Below are 15,499 nucleotides of genomic sequence, written 5' to 3' on the forward strand. Positions count from 1 at the left end.
TGCACTCATTGTACCGCTCAGTCCTAAAATAACCTGTGCAGCTCAGAGGATTGTCCTAATGCCATTACATTACTACTGAGCCAGCAGGAGAGACACTGAAGGGTTTGGACAGGAGGAGCGGGAACACTTCAGGATGGTAATGACATTATTGCACATGGATTATGACTAATATTCTATAGGTAGGGGATTATCAATCAAACCCTATATTTAAATGCATATATTTAAATGAGTAGGAAATAGAAAAAGATGTCATGTAATTTAGATGATTAGCTCATGTTGACATTTTGTGTGCGCGCACCTCTTATCTGCTGCTCACCCCCCTGAGTGTTTATCATATGAACTGAGCGTTATCCAGTTATGTTGCTGCTGTAATAAGAATGTAATAAGATTAGCGTAATCCGGTGTACCAGAGGGAGTTTGATTCATCTGACATCCACAAACAATCCAAAATGGCCCTGAGGAGTCTTTCTTCTCGTGCAGATGACCTCTGCTCATCTAAATGTTTTGTAGGCATTGTTTGAGCTCAGCAGGGACAGAACTCTGGCAGCTGCATCATAAAATTGAATAAAAATTGGACGTTTCTTTCAAAATTAAAGGACCATTGATGGGATATAATATTTTAATAATGCTTTCATAGTGTATAATCACCTGAAACTAAGAAATCATGTTTGATTAGCTTAGAGCGACCGATTCATATCTACGTAGGGAGCGGGTCTTCTTCCACGGAGCCTGCAATGCTCTACAGAAGCCCAAAGTGGACAAACCAAACACTGATTCATGAGACGCCTTATATGTTTTCATGTCACCTGAAGGCTACCATAGATTCTCCTACACCAGGGGTCCTTGACTACATTTGTCCAAGCACCAAACTGCATCTGAGGTTCTACCACCTACCAATGAATGAATCTTTATCTAAACAAAAAATCCCTCTTTGGGAGCAAACAAATGGTTGAATTTGAAACTCAAGCTTGGGGATTCTCCAACTACTCCAGCGTTGTCCGACCAGTGTGCTGCTGTCGGCTCCATGGAAAGGCCAGCCTGGGAGCTGAGCAATTTCATGGTGGGTCCGCGGAGTAGAGCGGATGGATGGGTGAACTATTACGTACTTTTTGGCTCATTGCCATGGGTTGGCAATACAATTTATGATCACTTTTAGGGTGGACTGGGCCTCTATCACTGGTGAGTAACACTAAATGCATGCATTTTCTGAATTCGGATAGGAAGCTTTGGCAGACTAGATGTGGCCCATGTCGCCAGTTGATAATCACACCGGGAGTGGAGGGGTGTGCAGTTGATTGCAATCTGAAACCTCACCACTAGATGCCACTAAATCCCACTTTAATGTCCTAACCTGAGGTGAATATGTCCTCTGTTGAGAATTAGTCAGGATAAGTCCTCAAAGCTGCAGTTTTGTTAAGCAGTTTCTTGTAAGTGACTGTACATCTTGACACACAGAAGCCTTGCCAGGTGTGATCGTGCTCCTCAAGTGTAAACATCCATTTTTTCATCAGATATTTAAGATAATCACAGTTCTCTGTCATCTGTTCTGAGCTAACTTGTGCTCCTCTTTCTCATTTTGAGTTATTTAAATTTTCTTTTTAACTGTGAATGAAATAACTCAAACTTGTATTTGTTTTCGTGTCCCACTTATCTTCAATTAAAGCAGGTCAACCCAGTAACTTACGGATATCGCCTTTGACTGACAGCTCTTGATTCATATGAGGAGTTTTTAGCAGGCTTTAAATAAAGTGAGAGGGGAGCAGTATTTAAAGCTTGCTAAATGAACAAATTCTTAAGAAGGAGGGAGTTGGCTGCACTGAGACAGACACACACCAAAACCACACATGGAACTCCACACACCCACGTGGATAGTGTTTCTATACCATCTTTGTCCAGGAATGTGGTGAATACATTCCACTTAGTCATTTGAATTGATCCTATGAGGACTGAAATTTAACTCTGGAGCAGACGGACCTGTTTCTTTCTCCCAATCTATGAGGCATTGAACCTTAATCACAGCCAGCCAAGGGGGGATCCTATCAGATGGTAAAAAGTATTAATTTTCTCCATAAATAAGCCTCTTTCATTAAGAACAGCCAAGATGTTCATATGCTAACATCCATCCACACACATGAGTCAGAACAGCTTAAGATCTATAATACCTCTGCCGGGTCTGTGCCTTCAGTCTTTCTCTCTGCGGCTTTCCCCTCACCCTATGATTGTCGAGACACCAAAGAATAATCTCCCCAACTCTGGGCCCCAAAGACAGACTTCCATGTGGGGACTGCTCCCCCCCATCCCTCAGGCTCCCCCACAGCAGCCTCGGGTTTCACCACATCCAAGGTGAATCAACACACGTCTCTTTAAATTTTATCCATCTTAGGTATTGTATCAAATACTGTTATATAATCCAACTGTTATTATTCAGGAATAATAACATCCATCACTTTAAGTAGGAGACAGCGTGGATGAGCATTGAGACTATTTTTGGGCTCACAGGGAAGAGAAACCCACACAGAGCTTGGATATGGAGAAAAAAAAGAAAATAATGACAACGTTAATAAAGTTTATCCTCTTCACAGCTATGATCCACTTTAATAGAAATGTCAACATGATTAAACTGTGAAAAATACAAAGCCATCAACCATCAGAGATTTACACTTTCAAATGTATGTTTACACTTGTTCATACAAGAATGTATATATATATATATATATATATATATATATATATATTCATTAATCACACTTGTACAATCTAAGTAATTCAGTACAACTGTCGTGCCAAAGTCTCCTTTGATGTTGCCTGTAATGGTGACTTTTTGTTGGCACCACCTAGTTAGAGGTGGTGTTTTACTGAACTGTACTTTATGGAGAGGTACTATCTATCTATCTATCTATCTATCTATCTATCTATCTATCTATCTATCTATCTATCTATCTATCTATCTATCTATCTATCTATCTATCTATCTATCTATCTATCTATCTATCTATCTATCTATCTATCTATCATGATGGCTATCTCTTTATTATCTCTTGTTATATTAGGTCATTGCGGTCATCGTTGCGAATCAATGAGCAGGACAGCTTCATGGCAATACTGCATTTTTTTTTATCATCTCTCCATCCATTGTCATCATATAATTCACTGGATTTGCCAAAAACAACCATCTGGCTGTTTTATCTAACAACAATTTTCTAATGATTTTCCAGAAAATGAACAATATCATAATATGTTGTATGCTGATAAGTCCACTTAAAATTCCGTATTAGAGGATTTTTTAGTACATCTCCCACTAAAAGGACACTTGAATTTGAGACCACACACACACTCCTCTCTGCCTCATCTTTCACAAAACTACCTCCCCCATGATGTCACTCAAGAGTCAAATGAATTCAGTCTTGCAGCTGCACATCTGGAAATAGACAGAGGCCTTCCCTGGTTGCTTGAGCTCTAGAAGTGGCGCCCCCTGGTGCCTGCACATGCATGATGAGAGATGTCCTCGCAAATGAACAACTCCTGAGGGAAGAACACAAGCTGAGACCCATCTCTTGCATAAGGCTCAGGCCACTGTTGTGTTGTTTTAGTCTTTGTATGTCAACATGCATGTGCACGTGACTTTTTCTTTCACATTCACGTCCCCACCTCCAGCGCACTTTCACTTCTTTGTAATTTTAAAAACATATATTTTCCTGTTCTCTCAAGTCTATTTTTACTCTGCCTTTCTTCCTCACAGTGACTCTGCCCTAAAGCTGGGCCCCAGCTTCTGTACAACTCAACTGGAGTGGGGATGAAAGCTGACTCACATATTCATCAACACGCATGGCTGCACACACTGCCACGAATAAACAACTTCTATGGATGTAAGACATGCACATGTGCAGTGAAACAACTCGACGCATGATGCACCTGCTCATTTATTCCAACAAGTCAGAAAATATGTCTTTCAAATTAGAACAAGACAGAGGTTTGCTAGCCAAGTAAGCTATTGCCAGAATGATTTCCCTCCATATCTGTTAATCAAACTAAAATATTGCTCGGTCTTTGCCGTAAAGGGACGGAAATAAGTCAAACACCCCAAGAGACATGTCCAAGCTGTCACCAGAGACTGTCACGCTGGCCCCCAGAAGTGACAGCAGATAACTGCAATCCCTGCTATAAAAAGACCAGCTGACACAGTCAACTAATGCCTATAGATAAACATACGAACACTTCTGGCACTTCACAGCCACCCAACCAAAAAGCTTTTTATGAGCTAGCAGACAGACATACTATTTTGATGCAGGGTATGCACTGAAGAAACACAACACACCATTTTGGCTGTGTGTGACCTTTTCAGACATGCATGCAGATGCCATGATGTGTTGGGTACATTTTGTAACAGCAGCCACAGGGCTTCACAGAAAGCACTCACCCGGGGAAATAATGAAATATGTTCTCAAATAAAAACTGGCTTAAGCAAATGACCTACTATGTGACGTTATCACACAGAGCTACTGTTTATCTTCTACTTTATACTGCCACCTATTGGCCTTTTGTAGCAACATCTTGTAGAAGTGAGACGCAGTTTGCCAGTGATGACTTCAGTGGGCTTGATGACTGTCTAATATGGGCGTTTTCTGTTAAAATACAAGCACAAATAAATAAATAAATAAATAAATAAATAGCACACAAGTTTTTTTTGTCTTTATTGTAAAAAAACACATCAGTGTGTTGTACTTGTACTGTAGTAGTGAGCTCATAAGAAAATAGACACAGTGAACAACATGTAAACAAAGACCCTGAGAATCTTTTCAATAATTGGTTTCATACCATGTTCCTGGAAAATAAATCTTTTCTATTTCACTCTGCTAGATTTTTTGAAGGAAGTTGGACAAAGTTTGTGAAATCTGATGCGAGTCCTCATGTAGGAAGTGTGTTTACCTCACACCACTCTCTCATTCTAGACACACATCTTTTCTTTCTTGGTTTTTATGGACTTCACAGTTTCAGGTTCTTCTGTTTTTATCTTTGTTTTTGTATTGCATGCTACCCTTATTTCTTCTTCACCACTTTCTTCTTTCTGCAGCTGCTTCACATGTGGCATTTCTTTCAGCTTTTGGAACTTCTTGAGGTCAGCACAGAACAGCACCTAAAACAGATAAAGACACTCTGTGGTTACAGCAGACAGACTGTAAGAGACAAGACAGAAACTCACGGGCAAATACTGAATGATAACACTCACCGAGTGTGCCCAGCCTGCATAAGGACCCCACAGCTTTCTGAAAAAATCCCCTGGACAGAAATATTACACTGGACATTATGCTAGCAATTAAACTATTATTTGGTGTTTACAAACAGTGTTAAACTGCAAACATACAACAATACTGATAAGGTGCCTGCATACTAACCAATATCTCTGTGAAGTTTATCTGTGATGCTCTTTTGTCCGTTGCCAGAAGCATAGCTGTAGTCACGTTTAGCAATCTGCCACACATGTGTGTCTATGGGGACGGCCTCTGCCTTATCCAGGGACATCAGGCATACACAGTCTGCCACCTACAGGGAGAAACATAGCTTTAATTACATGCTACTGCTTCAACTTCACTTAATTTTAGGAACATATAGCAGGCTGATGGGTTATTTTCCTACTCTACCTTGGTGCCCACACCGGGGAGAGTACGCAGGGCATCACGGGCCTGCAGATATGGGGCGCTGCGTAGATCCTCAAGCCACTGCAGCCCGTGGGTGTCCAAAATCTGCTTAGCACTCTGCTGCAGGAACCGAGCCCTGTATCCAAAACCGAGATCCCTGAGACGAGCCTCTACACTGTTGTCTGCCAATTGCAATGTAGAAAGCACACTTATGACAACTATACTTTTTCTGCTTGATAATTCAGTGGATTCACATTCTTTAACCCTTAAAATGGCTAGTGAACCTGACTCTCAATTTGGCTACTTCAGTCTATGGTTTAAAAATATTTTTGCCAACACTGCTACACTGGCCCGATTTCTCTCACAGGAGTAAGCATATTTCTGCCTGAGATAGAGACATAGACATTTCTCTCTGTTCTGCAACACATTGTTACATTGGCCAGGATACAAATCAGGTCTCTTTGTATGATTTTCTAGCACTGACGAAAAACATCCTGCACCACTAACGCTCTTGAAAGATTATAAACAGGGGTGTAGCTCTGTGAAGAAAGAATATAGCACCTGCCAGCGCAGACAGGGAAGGAAAGTTGTAGTAAGAGGTTTGATCGAGTTGACACAGTGGGGCACCCAGAGCCTGGCACAGCCTCTCCACCATGCCCTGTATGCGAGAGATGTGGTTGTTGGAGGTGCAAATGAAGGAAAACAGGCATTCGGTGGGTTCTTGGCGCAACATGCGCACACCTGGGAAGAGACCAAACAAAATATTTAAGACAAATATGGGATTAGTCATTACTTATTGCCTAATAATAAGTGTTGTCATGCATGCACACACACAGACCTGTGAAGATGTCTGCAATGCGCTTGAAGTGGGGGTCCGCTGCTCCCCATTCCTTGTACAGATCCCCCAGCTTCACATTCAGCTGGAGGTAATCTCTCAGCATCTCTTCTTCCTCCTTGGTTTCCTGCCCCATAGTCACAGCCACCAGCTCCTCCTCCTCCTTCTTCAAAGCTCCTTTGAATCTCTTCTGTGGCTTGTTTTCCATATGGAGAGAAACACCAGGTCTCTTCTTCCTGTCTCTTCCCTCCCCCTGTCTGTCCTGGTTTTTGTAGACGTGGTACCACAGAGTATCATCTGTTTGAGCCAGGGTCCAAACGCGTCCTCCCATCACTCCGGTCCAGTGGCCTTCTGCAGTTTCTCTCCAGCTGTGGGTTTCGATGTGTAAACACAGAGACACAAATGGCGATGTAAAGTGTATTAGCTAGGTCAGTCCTGTTGATCTAATGACATATTACATCTGAGTCTGATCAACCTACCGGAAAGACTGTCCACAGGCAAGAGTGAGATCCAGACGCAGCTCTGACTTTGCACAAGCCAGAGATCTCCACATTTTAGTTCCCGATGACAGCACTGCATGCTTAGCCATAGCTAAATGCTAACAGTTACCCTGCTGTGTTTAGAGCATAAAAAGAGTGTACTGACCTACAGCACTGTCCCTGTATTAAAACTCATTGTAGTATGACCTAGTGTTTGTGGCAGCGCAAAAGAAACTCTATACATTCATGTACCTTTACATTTTACGTCTAGCTACAGCTTTATTCCTCATTTACGGGAGGCAGTGGAAGTAACTTTCGCAGTTGTTTAGTTAGCGTGGATATTGATGGACAACAAAGACCTTACACCGCGTTACAAAGCTGCTCATATTTTAGACGAAAAGTTTTTGAAAAGTGTTAAGTTTATATACTTGCAATTTAAAATGTTTTATAACATAGATACAACTTATTTTGTACCTGATTTCATGGTAATAATAATTATAAGAAATTATGAAAAGTCAATCTGATGCAACATTGCACAGATTCCGGTTGCCCTTCCCTTACCGATGTCAACATACCCGCTGATTGGCTCTCTCTTAGAGTAGGTGTTAACTTCAATGAAACTCATTCACGATTGGTTACTGCCAACCCTGTCCGCGGTGTCCAATTGGCAGTTTCATTATACCTTATTTTTTATTTGAGGCGTACAGGAAGTCGGCCCCCTCCCTCTGCTCGAAGAAAAGCTGTGTGTGGTGGTGGCGTGTGTGAGTGACTCCGAGCTAGCCGGTGAATACGGTGGAAAAATGGCGGATACGATGGCACTTTTCACTTCAATTGGCCTCAGTGAGCAGAAGGCGAAAGAAACGCTGAAAAATGAAGCGCTGAGCTCTTCTCTGAAGGACGCGATTGTTCAGGTACGACTCAGTGTACATGAGGAGCACAACTTCCTGGGGGAGCAGCTGTGAAATATGACTGACATTCACTTCTTTTAAAGCTCACTTGTTGTATTCACCCTCACTTCTTCTCGCCTTGAAATGTGCTCTAATAATGGGTTCAGATGTACGGAGACGTTTCTCATAACTTCTGGTAAGTTTCATTTTCACAAGAGCCCACCATTATCTCGGGATCAAGATAAGATAATAATAACAGTTGGCCCAGTTTTCCCTGTTTGTCTTCGCTTTTGACACAGACCATTAGTTCTTGCCGGACACACATTTTGAAGGAGAAACCAATTAAATCTGTTTTTGTCTCATTGGCTTCAACAGGCCCAGCGTGTTTGTGGGGCATCGGGAGTGGACAAAGCCAAGGGTACATTGCTGTACAGTTTGGCATCTCGCCTCAAAGACACCAAACGCCTGACATTCCTGTCAGAGACTATAGCTCAGTGCAAGATCTGCACAGAGCTGCAGCTGGCAGGTAATTTCTGACATTTTTTGACAAGCTGCAGCCTGACTGATCACAGCGACGACTGAACAAAACTCGTCTAACATCTAATAACGTGACATTTTGAACACATGAAAACCGTTTTTAGGAGTTCATTGCTTTGCATTCACTCACCCACTAAAGCTCAAACACAGACTAGAGTGTGGAATTTGGGTGTGGAAGACCACTGAATTGCATGAACAGCATGTCTTGCATTATAATTTGGCAGTGTGCCAGCAGAGTCTGGGATAAACCACCCTTTATGACTGTGACATACATAGTAAACCCACTTAAAGAGAGGCGGGGTGAGTGATCATGTTTAGATGCGTTGAGGAAAAAAGGAGAAAACAGGTTGAATGAGTGCCAGCCTGATTATATGGATGGACCAAATGCAAGAGTTTGGCTTCATTGCAGCTGCATTGGAGTTTGTGAAGAATCATCCCGAGGACCCCATCAACCAGAAGGAGTTCGAGGAAGTGTGTGGAGTCGGCGTGGTCATAACACCAGAGCAGATTGAAGATGCAGTAAGCGCATGAGCTGAAATTGCCCCGAGGTATGACTTTTTTTCCGAGCTTTACGGGGCATCGTGTGTTCAGTGACGGTGCAATGTTGTGCAGGTGGAGACGGTGATCAAGAAGCACAAGGACCAGCTGTTGCAGGAGAGGTACCACTTCAACATGGGACTGCTAATGGGTATGACCTCACTCTTGATTAGTGAAACATTGTTGAGACCATTAAAGCCTAACAAACAGACAGAATGTCTCACTGAGCTCTTGCGTCTGTTGCAGGAGAGGCACGCTCTGCTCTGAAATGGGCCGACGGGAAGGTCATCAAAAATGAGGTGGACATGCAGGTGTGTTTTGAAAAAGAGGATATTGTTAGTTGTTAGTTTGTCTGTTATTGTTATTGAATATTTCCATCTGCAGTTGTCAGGTTATTCCGACTGTATATACTGTAACTAACTCTGGTTTTGGTCATTAAGGTCCTACACCTCTTAGGCCCCAAGACAGAGGCTGACCTGGAGAAAAAATCTAAGGTAATACACATCTCATTATTTAAAACACATGTGTCAAACCTAATCTACAAAGGGCCGAGTGGCTGAAGGTTTTTTTTCCAACCAAGCACCAGCACACCGGACTTGACTCAGCTGATCTGTCTTCAGACAGCTGATTGGTCAGACTGCTTGCTCTTGATTGGTTGGAGGAAAAACCTGCAGCCACACGGCCCTTTGTGGAATAGTTTGGACATGGCTGATTTAAAGGAATAGTTGGACATTGCGACCAGCAAATGGCCAGTTAGCTGGACACCAAATATACAAAAATGGAAAATGGGCTAAAGAAAACCTTCAAGGGGCTCAGGTAGATCTCCACTGCTGCAGGCATTTGGTCTGTGCCCAGTAAAAGTTGAAATGAAAGCTATAGGCACATTACCAAAGGCAGCATTTGAAAGTAGACATTCAAAATCAACTGAAAAGTTACTTAACACAGTGATAACACAGAGGAACACTGTTTTCCTCTGTTTCTGGTCTTGATGCTAAGCTAAGCTACCTGGTTGCTGGTTGCAGACATGAGAGCGGTATTGATCTTAGCAAATCACTGTATTTTCTAACCGTTTTTTATTGGCTGCAGTCTGAATGTTTTAGTTTTGTTTGTGGTTACGATCTGATTGTTTTTCCATCCTCAGAAAGTGAAAGTCACTGAGAATGAGGCCAAGGCAAAGAAAGAGGATGTAGCAGTGAATGGTAAGCAGCTGACAAAGTGTATGGCAGATGGAAGTGAATTTAGTTGTTTTTGTTTGTGGTTTCTAACGGTGCTTGTTGGTTGTCAAGGTGGCGTGATGACCGGGGAGGGAAAGTCGCTAATGGAGCAGCTCAGAGGAGAGGCGCTGAAGTTCCATAAACCAGGTGAGAAGGAACCACCTGAACGCATACATGCAGTGGTGTCTCTGCTATCCTCTAGAAATTTTAGTTGTTAGATGTAATATTTGCGACAGGCCCTGCTCCATCTAGAGCAATTAAAAGGATTAATTTATGAAGCATTTTGATCTTTCATCCCTGGCTTCCATCTTACAGGAGAGAACTATAAAACGGATGGCTATGTGGTCACACCAAAAACAATGGAGTTGCTTAAAAAGCACCTGGAGGTCACTGGTGGACAGGTACCAACTTAATGTGTTCTTTTAAGTTGTGGAGAAGAAGCAAGTTTTCTTGAAAATGATTATGCATGTTGATTTTGCTCCTTTCCATTTACCATTTCCTTTAGATTCGTACTCGTTTTCCTCCTGAGCCCAATGGTATCCTTCACATCGGACATGCGAAAGCTATCAACTTCAATTTTGGCTATGCAAAGGTACGCGTCTTTCTGTCCCCTATCACCACCTCCGCCTGCCTGTATGTGTCCTCTACCTGCAGCTGTTTTCTCTAAACCTCGTCTCCTCCCGTAGGCAAACAACGGAATTTGTTTCTTGAGGTACGATGACACAAATCCAGAGAAAGAGGAGGAAAAATACTTCACTGCCATCAAGGAGATGGTGGAGTGGCTTGGTGAGTTTGACCCTGCTGACTGACACCTTTTTGATCTGATCAACCCTTAAATTCGTGACGATAGTTTCTTATCATTGCTGCTGTGTTACACAGGCTACAAACCTTATGCTGTCACGCATGCATCAGACAACTTCCAGCAGCTCTACGACCTTGCTGTGGACCTTATTCGCAGGTGAGTGTAGGAGCTACTGCATGTGTATGTGTTGGGAAACGTGCACAGAGCCAGTAAATGATGTTTGTTTGACTTTCCCAATTGTCTTCCTTCAGGGGCCATGCATATGTGTGCCACCAGAAAGGGGAGGAACTGAAGGGCCATAACGTTCCTCCATCACCCTGGAGAGACAGACCCATCGAGGAGTCCCTGGTGTTGTTTGAGAGGATGAAGAAGGGCCTGTTTGCCGAGGGAGAGGCCACGCTCAGGATGAAGATGGTCATGGAGGACGGCAAGATGGACCCTGTGGCGTACAGAATCAAATACACGCCCCACCATCGGACAGGAGATGAATGGTATGTAAACCTGCACTGCTGTTCATTTCAGTATATGTTTCTCACAATAAGCTGTGTTTTACTTGTTTTTCAATCTTTCTCTGCAGGTGCATCTACCCCACCTACGACTACACTCACTGTCTGTGTGACTCCATTGAAGATATCACACACTCACTGTGTACCAAAGAGTTCCAGGCCAGGTATTCATGAGTCGTTTGGCTGTTGACAGTCAACTCCAGTCTTACACATGGACGTACAAATGCTTTGTTTATGTTCACCTTCTTGGTTGTTTCCTTTTGTTTGTGTGACAGGCGTTCATCATATTTCTGGCTGTGTAATGCTCTGGATGTGTACTGCCCTGTTCAGTGGGAATACGGGCGGTTGAACCTCACCTACACCGTCGTGTCCAAGAGGAAAATCATCAAACTGGTAGAGGCTGGCATTGTCAGGTAAAACAGCATTTCTTTTTGTTTCCGGTCTGTCTGGTATTCATTGTAACTATTTACATCCCATCACATCACAGTCTGTGTTGTGATGAATATAAGTAATGGGCCATGAACTACTAAGTGGAAGTGAAGCATTTGTTCACCATTTGTTTGCCATGAAAATTTGGGTTAGAAGCAGCAGGTGAAGGATGAGTATTTTCCTTCTACTAGACTATCAGATTGAGTTTGGCCAGACATGATCTTATCTTTATTATTATTGTTATTGTTATTATCTTATCTTTAAATTCCTGGTCTCATGTTACTTTGTATGAAAATGATCCCAGTGAGTTCCTGTATGACAAAAAGACGTCCCTTTAAAAGCTCGATGACTTCAGCAGCGTCCTGAATTCCATGTCTGAAACAGGCTTAAGTCATTTTGAGTCCATTAAAAACTATTACCACTTATTGAAATAAAAACACAGATCTCTGGCAGCAGATAGATAAGACAAACATGAGTGAATTCAAACCTTAAATACCTCTCACAGCATCTTTTCTATCTTTCTTTTCTAATTGCAGAGATTGGGACGATCCCCGACTCTTCACTTTGACTGCACTGAGGAGGAGAGGTTTCCCACCAGAGGCGATCAACAACTTTTGTGCACGGGTACGCAGAATGGATGGAAAGATGAGTGGCAGGATGGAGGAACTAGTAATTACACACACGAGGGCGGCGCTGTGGTGTGATAACGTGTCACATCTGTTGGCAGGTCGGAGTCACAGTTTCCCAGACAACGACAGAGCCCCACCTTCTGGAGTCGTGCGTGAGGGACGTGCTGAACGAGTCGGCGCCCAGAGTCATGGCTGTGCTGGAGCCGCTCAAAATCACCATAACAAACCTGCCTGAGAACTCAAAGGTTTGCACACAGCTTCCAAATGCACAGACATTACTCATTAAACTGCTCCCTGGGGACTTGTAATGTCCTGTATATTGTGTCTTTGCACTGAATTTTTGCGCTGTCATCCTCTTCCGTCTCAGTCAGAGGTACGAGTACCAGACTTCCCTGCCGACGAGGCCAAGGGCAGCCACGTGGTTCCATTCACACGCACAGTCTACATTGAGCAGAGTGACTTCAGAGAGGTTAGAGAGAGGAAATAAATACCTTCACAGTATAAGCAGCTGACTGTCTTTGTGCTTGTTTTGGAGCAGATGATGATGATGATGATGATGGACTCCTCTTCTTTTGCAGGTGATGGAGAAGGGTTACAAGCGTTTGACCCCAGAACAGCCTGTAGGTCTAAGGCACGCTGGGTACGTCATCTCTGTCCAGAAGGTCATCAAGGTAAGACTCCGGATCTTTCAAAGTGCAAAATTTACTGGCTTGGCTAGCAGGCTAACGAAAATGCCAACAAATAGCATCCTTCCTTCTCTGCTGTTTGTATTATTCCACCATGCAACTTTATCAAAAAGGATGTAAACAATCAGTATTTCCCAAATAAGAGGTCAGTCTCACCCCTCGCTTCCAAAGTGGCTCAACACTGGAGAGCATCATGATTGCATGAGTCAAAGTTTAGTCTGATTGAACTCTGCGGGTCAGTTTGTGACTACGCATCGCCACGTTCCTTATAGAAATGAAGAAATCTGCTCTGGCTGCACCTTCACTCAGTATCTCTTAAGCAGTGGCTCACATGTCAAAGTGTCCCCCCAAATGGTCCCAGTGGTTAGGCCAGCGTGTTGCATGGTCCTCGCTGACTACAGCTAAATGTGCTATTTGAGTGCAGTCCATCTGTACCATGTCTGGTCCATGTCCTCACAGCTTGTCCTGCTGACTTCCACGTTTTTTTCTCAGGACGCTCAGGGTAAAGTGGTGGAACTGGAGGTGAACTGCTTCAGTTCTGACACCGCAGAAAAACCAAAGGCCTTCATCCACTGGGTCAGCGAGCCGCTGGTGTGTGAAGTGCGCCTTTATGAAAGACTGTAAGTCACAAAAATCACTGTCATTCACTACCAATAGTCCATATAGAAAACTCAATTAAAGGAAACTTTCTGTCTTTGTAGATTCCTGCACAAACACCCCGAGGATCCGTCTGAAGTGCCCAATGGCTTCCTGAGTGACATCAACCCTGTGAGTAGCTCTGCACTCCTGTGGCCTGTTTGGATGAACTGAGATGTTTCGGTGGGCGTGGTGGTTGATGCATTTCTTCTTTTTCTCTTTCAGAATTCCATGCAGACGATCAGCAGTGCCTTAGTGGATTCCTCAGTCAAGGGAGCAAAAGTTTTTGACAAATTCCAGTTTGAGAGAGTTGGCTACTTCTCCGTGGACCCCGACAGCACTGCTGACAAGGTACAGGAGGATGAAACAAACTCCTGAAACAGCTGGGTTTGCATTACAAATGCTTGTTGATGCTATTTGTCGTTCATTTGAGATATGATTTTGTAATCTACTCTGGGTTAAAAACATTTTGATTGTGAAGTGTAACTATGATTTTTCTTTCACTGCAGCTCATCTTCAACAGAACAGTCACCCTCAAAGAAGACCCAGGGAAGATCTGATTGACTGAGATCAAGTCACACTTCCTGCTTCCCATGAGCCCACAGATACATGCCCAAATTGTTCGCATCGCTTAATGTGTAATATCAGCTAGGGCACAGAGTGCCTTGGCTGAGACTGATTCAAATCAGATCATGTAATAATACACATCCATATTCATAAGAGTATTGTAGCCAACAGAATTACTGCAGCTTGCTCGATCGCAAGCTTGGTCGGTCAGTGGCTGAGTCTGCTTGACTCTTTTTCTATGTCTGCTGCAGTGACAACAGAGTGTTTCCTCTTTGTTGAATGTATGCAACTTTGATCAGTGTTCAACAAAAGACCTCATATATGCTAATTTAATATCGGCTCCAAGCTGGTGTTACACAGAGGAGATGCTCTTACACTGCCATACACAAGTTTCTTACAAAGGTGGTGAGTCACTGCCAAACAACCATGTGTTTTTTAAGACTCCGAGGGATGCATCTGTGTCCTTTTGACAGGAGACAGTAATAAATAATACAAAACAAGCTGCAGTGTGTCTGTGTTAATGATATGAAGTTGATGTCAACTTTCTTCTACCAGTAATATTTTAGCATTGGAATCAAATGTTTGACTAAGTATATGATATTTTGGCTATTAGCCTTCACACAACGCTCAGTGTACGAGTGGGTAACAGTAATTGGTAATATGTACATGCTATTATGTAACTGGTCGAGATAATCACCGATGATTTCAGCAAGAAATGTCTATTAAGTTTTGGAATCGAGAGCCTATAACAGGAACATAAGCTCTTTGACTTAGCTATATCATGGTATGAAAACACACATAATCACAGCCTTATTATCAGGGCATCAATATATATTGCAGTGTTAGTTTCTGTGGCTGATTTGGCAGTTGTGTCAAGCAATATAATCTGCAATCAGGTAGATATTGACAAAAAATAATATTAGACAAATACAAATGTAATGTAATATAGATATTAATATAGATATTAATATAGATATTATACATAAAGTTTTGAATAAGGAAAAGTGACCACGTGTTATAGGTTGAAGAATAGCTTTGACCTAATGGCTGTTAATTTGTTAAAGAAACAGGTGTATCCCCCACTTTTCCCAGTAAACAATAGAAAGTTAAAGTTAATAC

At 42.7% G+C, this 15,499-nt stretch overlaps 2 protein-coding genes across 2 annotated transcripts; one reads left to right on the top strand and one right to left on the bottom strand.

The window, feature by feature from the left end:
• Window positions 1-4,669: 4,669 nt before the first annotated feature.
• On the bottom strand, window positions 4,670-7,511 carry ogg1 (8-oxoguanine DNA glycosylase). Its single transcript, XM_070968591.1, has 7 exons — window positions 6,951-7,511; window positions 6,475-6,839; window positions 6,198-6,377; window positions 5,640-5,818; window positions 5,394-5,541; window positions 5,228-5,277; window positions 4,670-5,134 (listed from the first exon to the last, which is right to left on the bottom strand). The coding sequence occupies exons 1-7, from the start codon at window positions 7,058-7,060 to the stop codon at window positions 4,946-4,948; spliced, it is 1,221 nt and encodes a 406-aa protein (XP_070824692.1). The 5' UTR covers window positions 7,061-7,511; the 3' UTR covers window positions 4,670-4,945.
• Window positions 7,512-7,678: 167 nt separating this feature from the next.
• qars1 (glutaminyl-tRNA synthetase 1) lies at window positions 7,679-14,867 on the top strand. The gene is made up of 23 exons (XM_070967688.1): window positions 7,679-7,861; window positions 8,213-8,363; window positions 8,784-8,893; window positions 8,987-9,062; window positions 9,158-9,222; window positions 9,352-9,405; window positions 10,053-10,110; window positions 10,198-10,272; window positions 10,441-10,526; window positions 10,631-10,717; window positions 10,812-10,911; window positions 11,005-11,083; window positions 11,179-11,418; window positions 11,505-11,597; window positions 11,709-11,846; window positions 12,399-12,486; window positions 12,590-12,736; window positions 12,859-12,960; window positions 13,070-13,162; window positions 13,670-13,797; window positions 13,879-13,945; window positions 14,039-14,164; window positions 14,323-14,867. The coding sequence occupies exons 1-23, from the start codon at window positions 7,751-7,753 to the stop codon at window positions 14,371-14,373; spliced, it is 2,325 nt and encodes a 774-aa protein (XP_070823789.1). The 5' UTR covers window positions 7,679-7,750; the 3' UTR covers window positions 14,374-14,867.
• The last annotated feature ends 632 nt before the right edge of the window (window positions 14,868-15,499 follow it).

This window comes from Chaetodon trifascialis, chromosome 8 (genome assembly GCF_039877785.1).
Source record: "Chaetodon trifascialis isolate fChaTrf1 chromosome 8, fChaTrf1.hap1, whole genome shotgun sequence".
NCBI classification, from domain to species: domain Eukaryota; kingdom Metazoa; phylum Chordata; class Actinopteri; order Chaetodontiformes; family Chaetodontidae; genus Chaetodon; species Chaetodon trifascialis.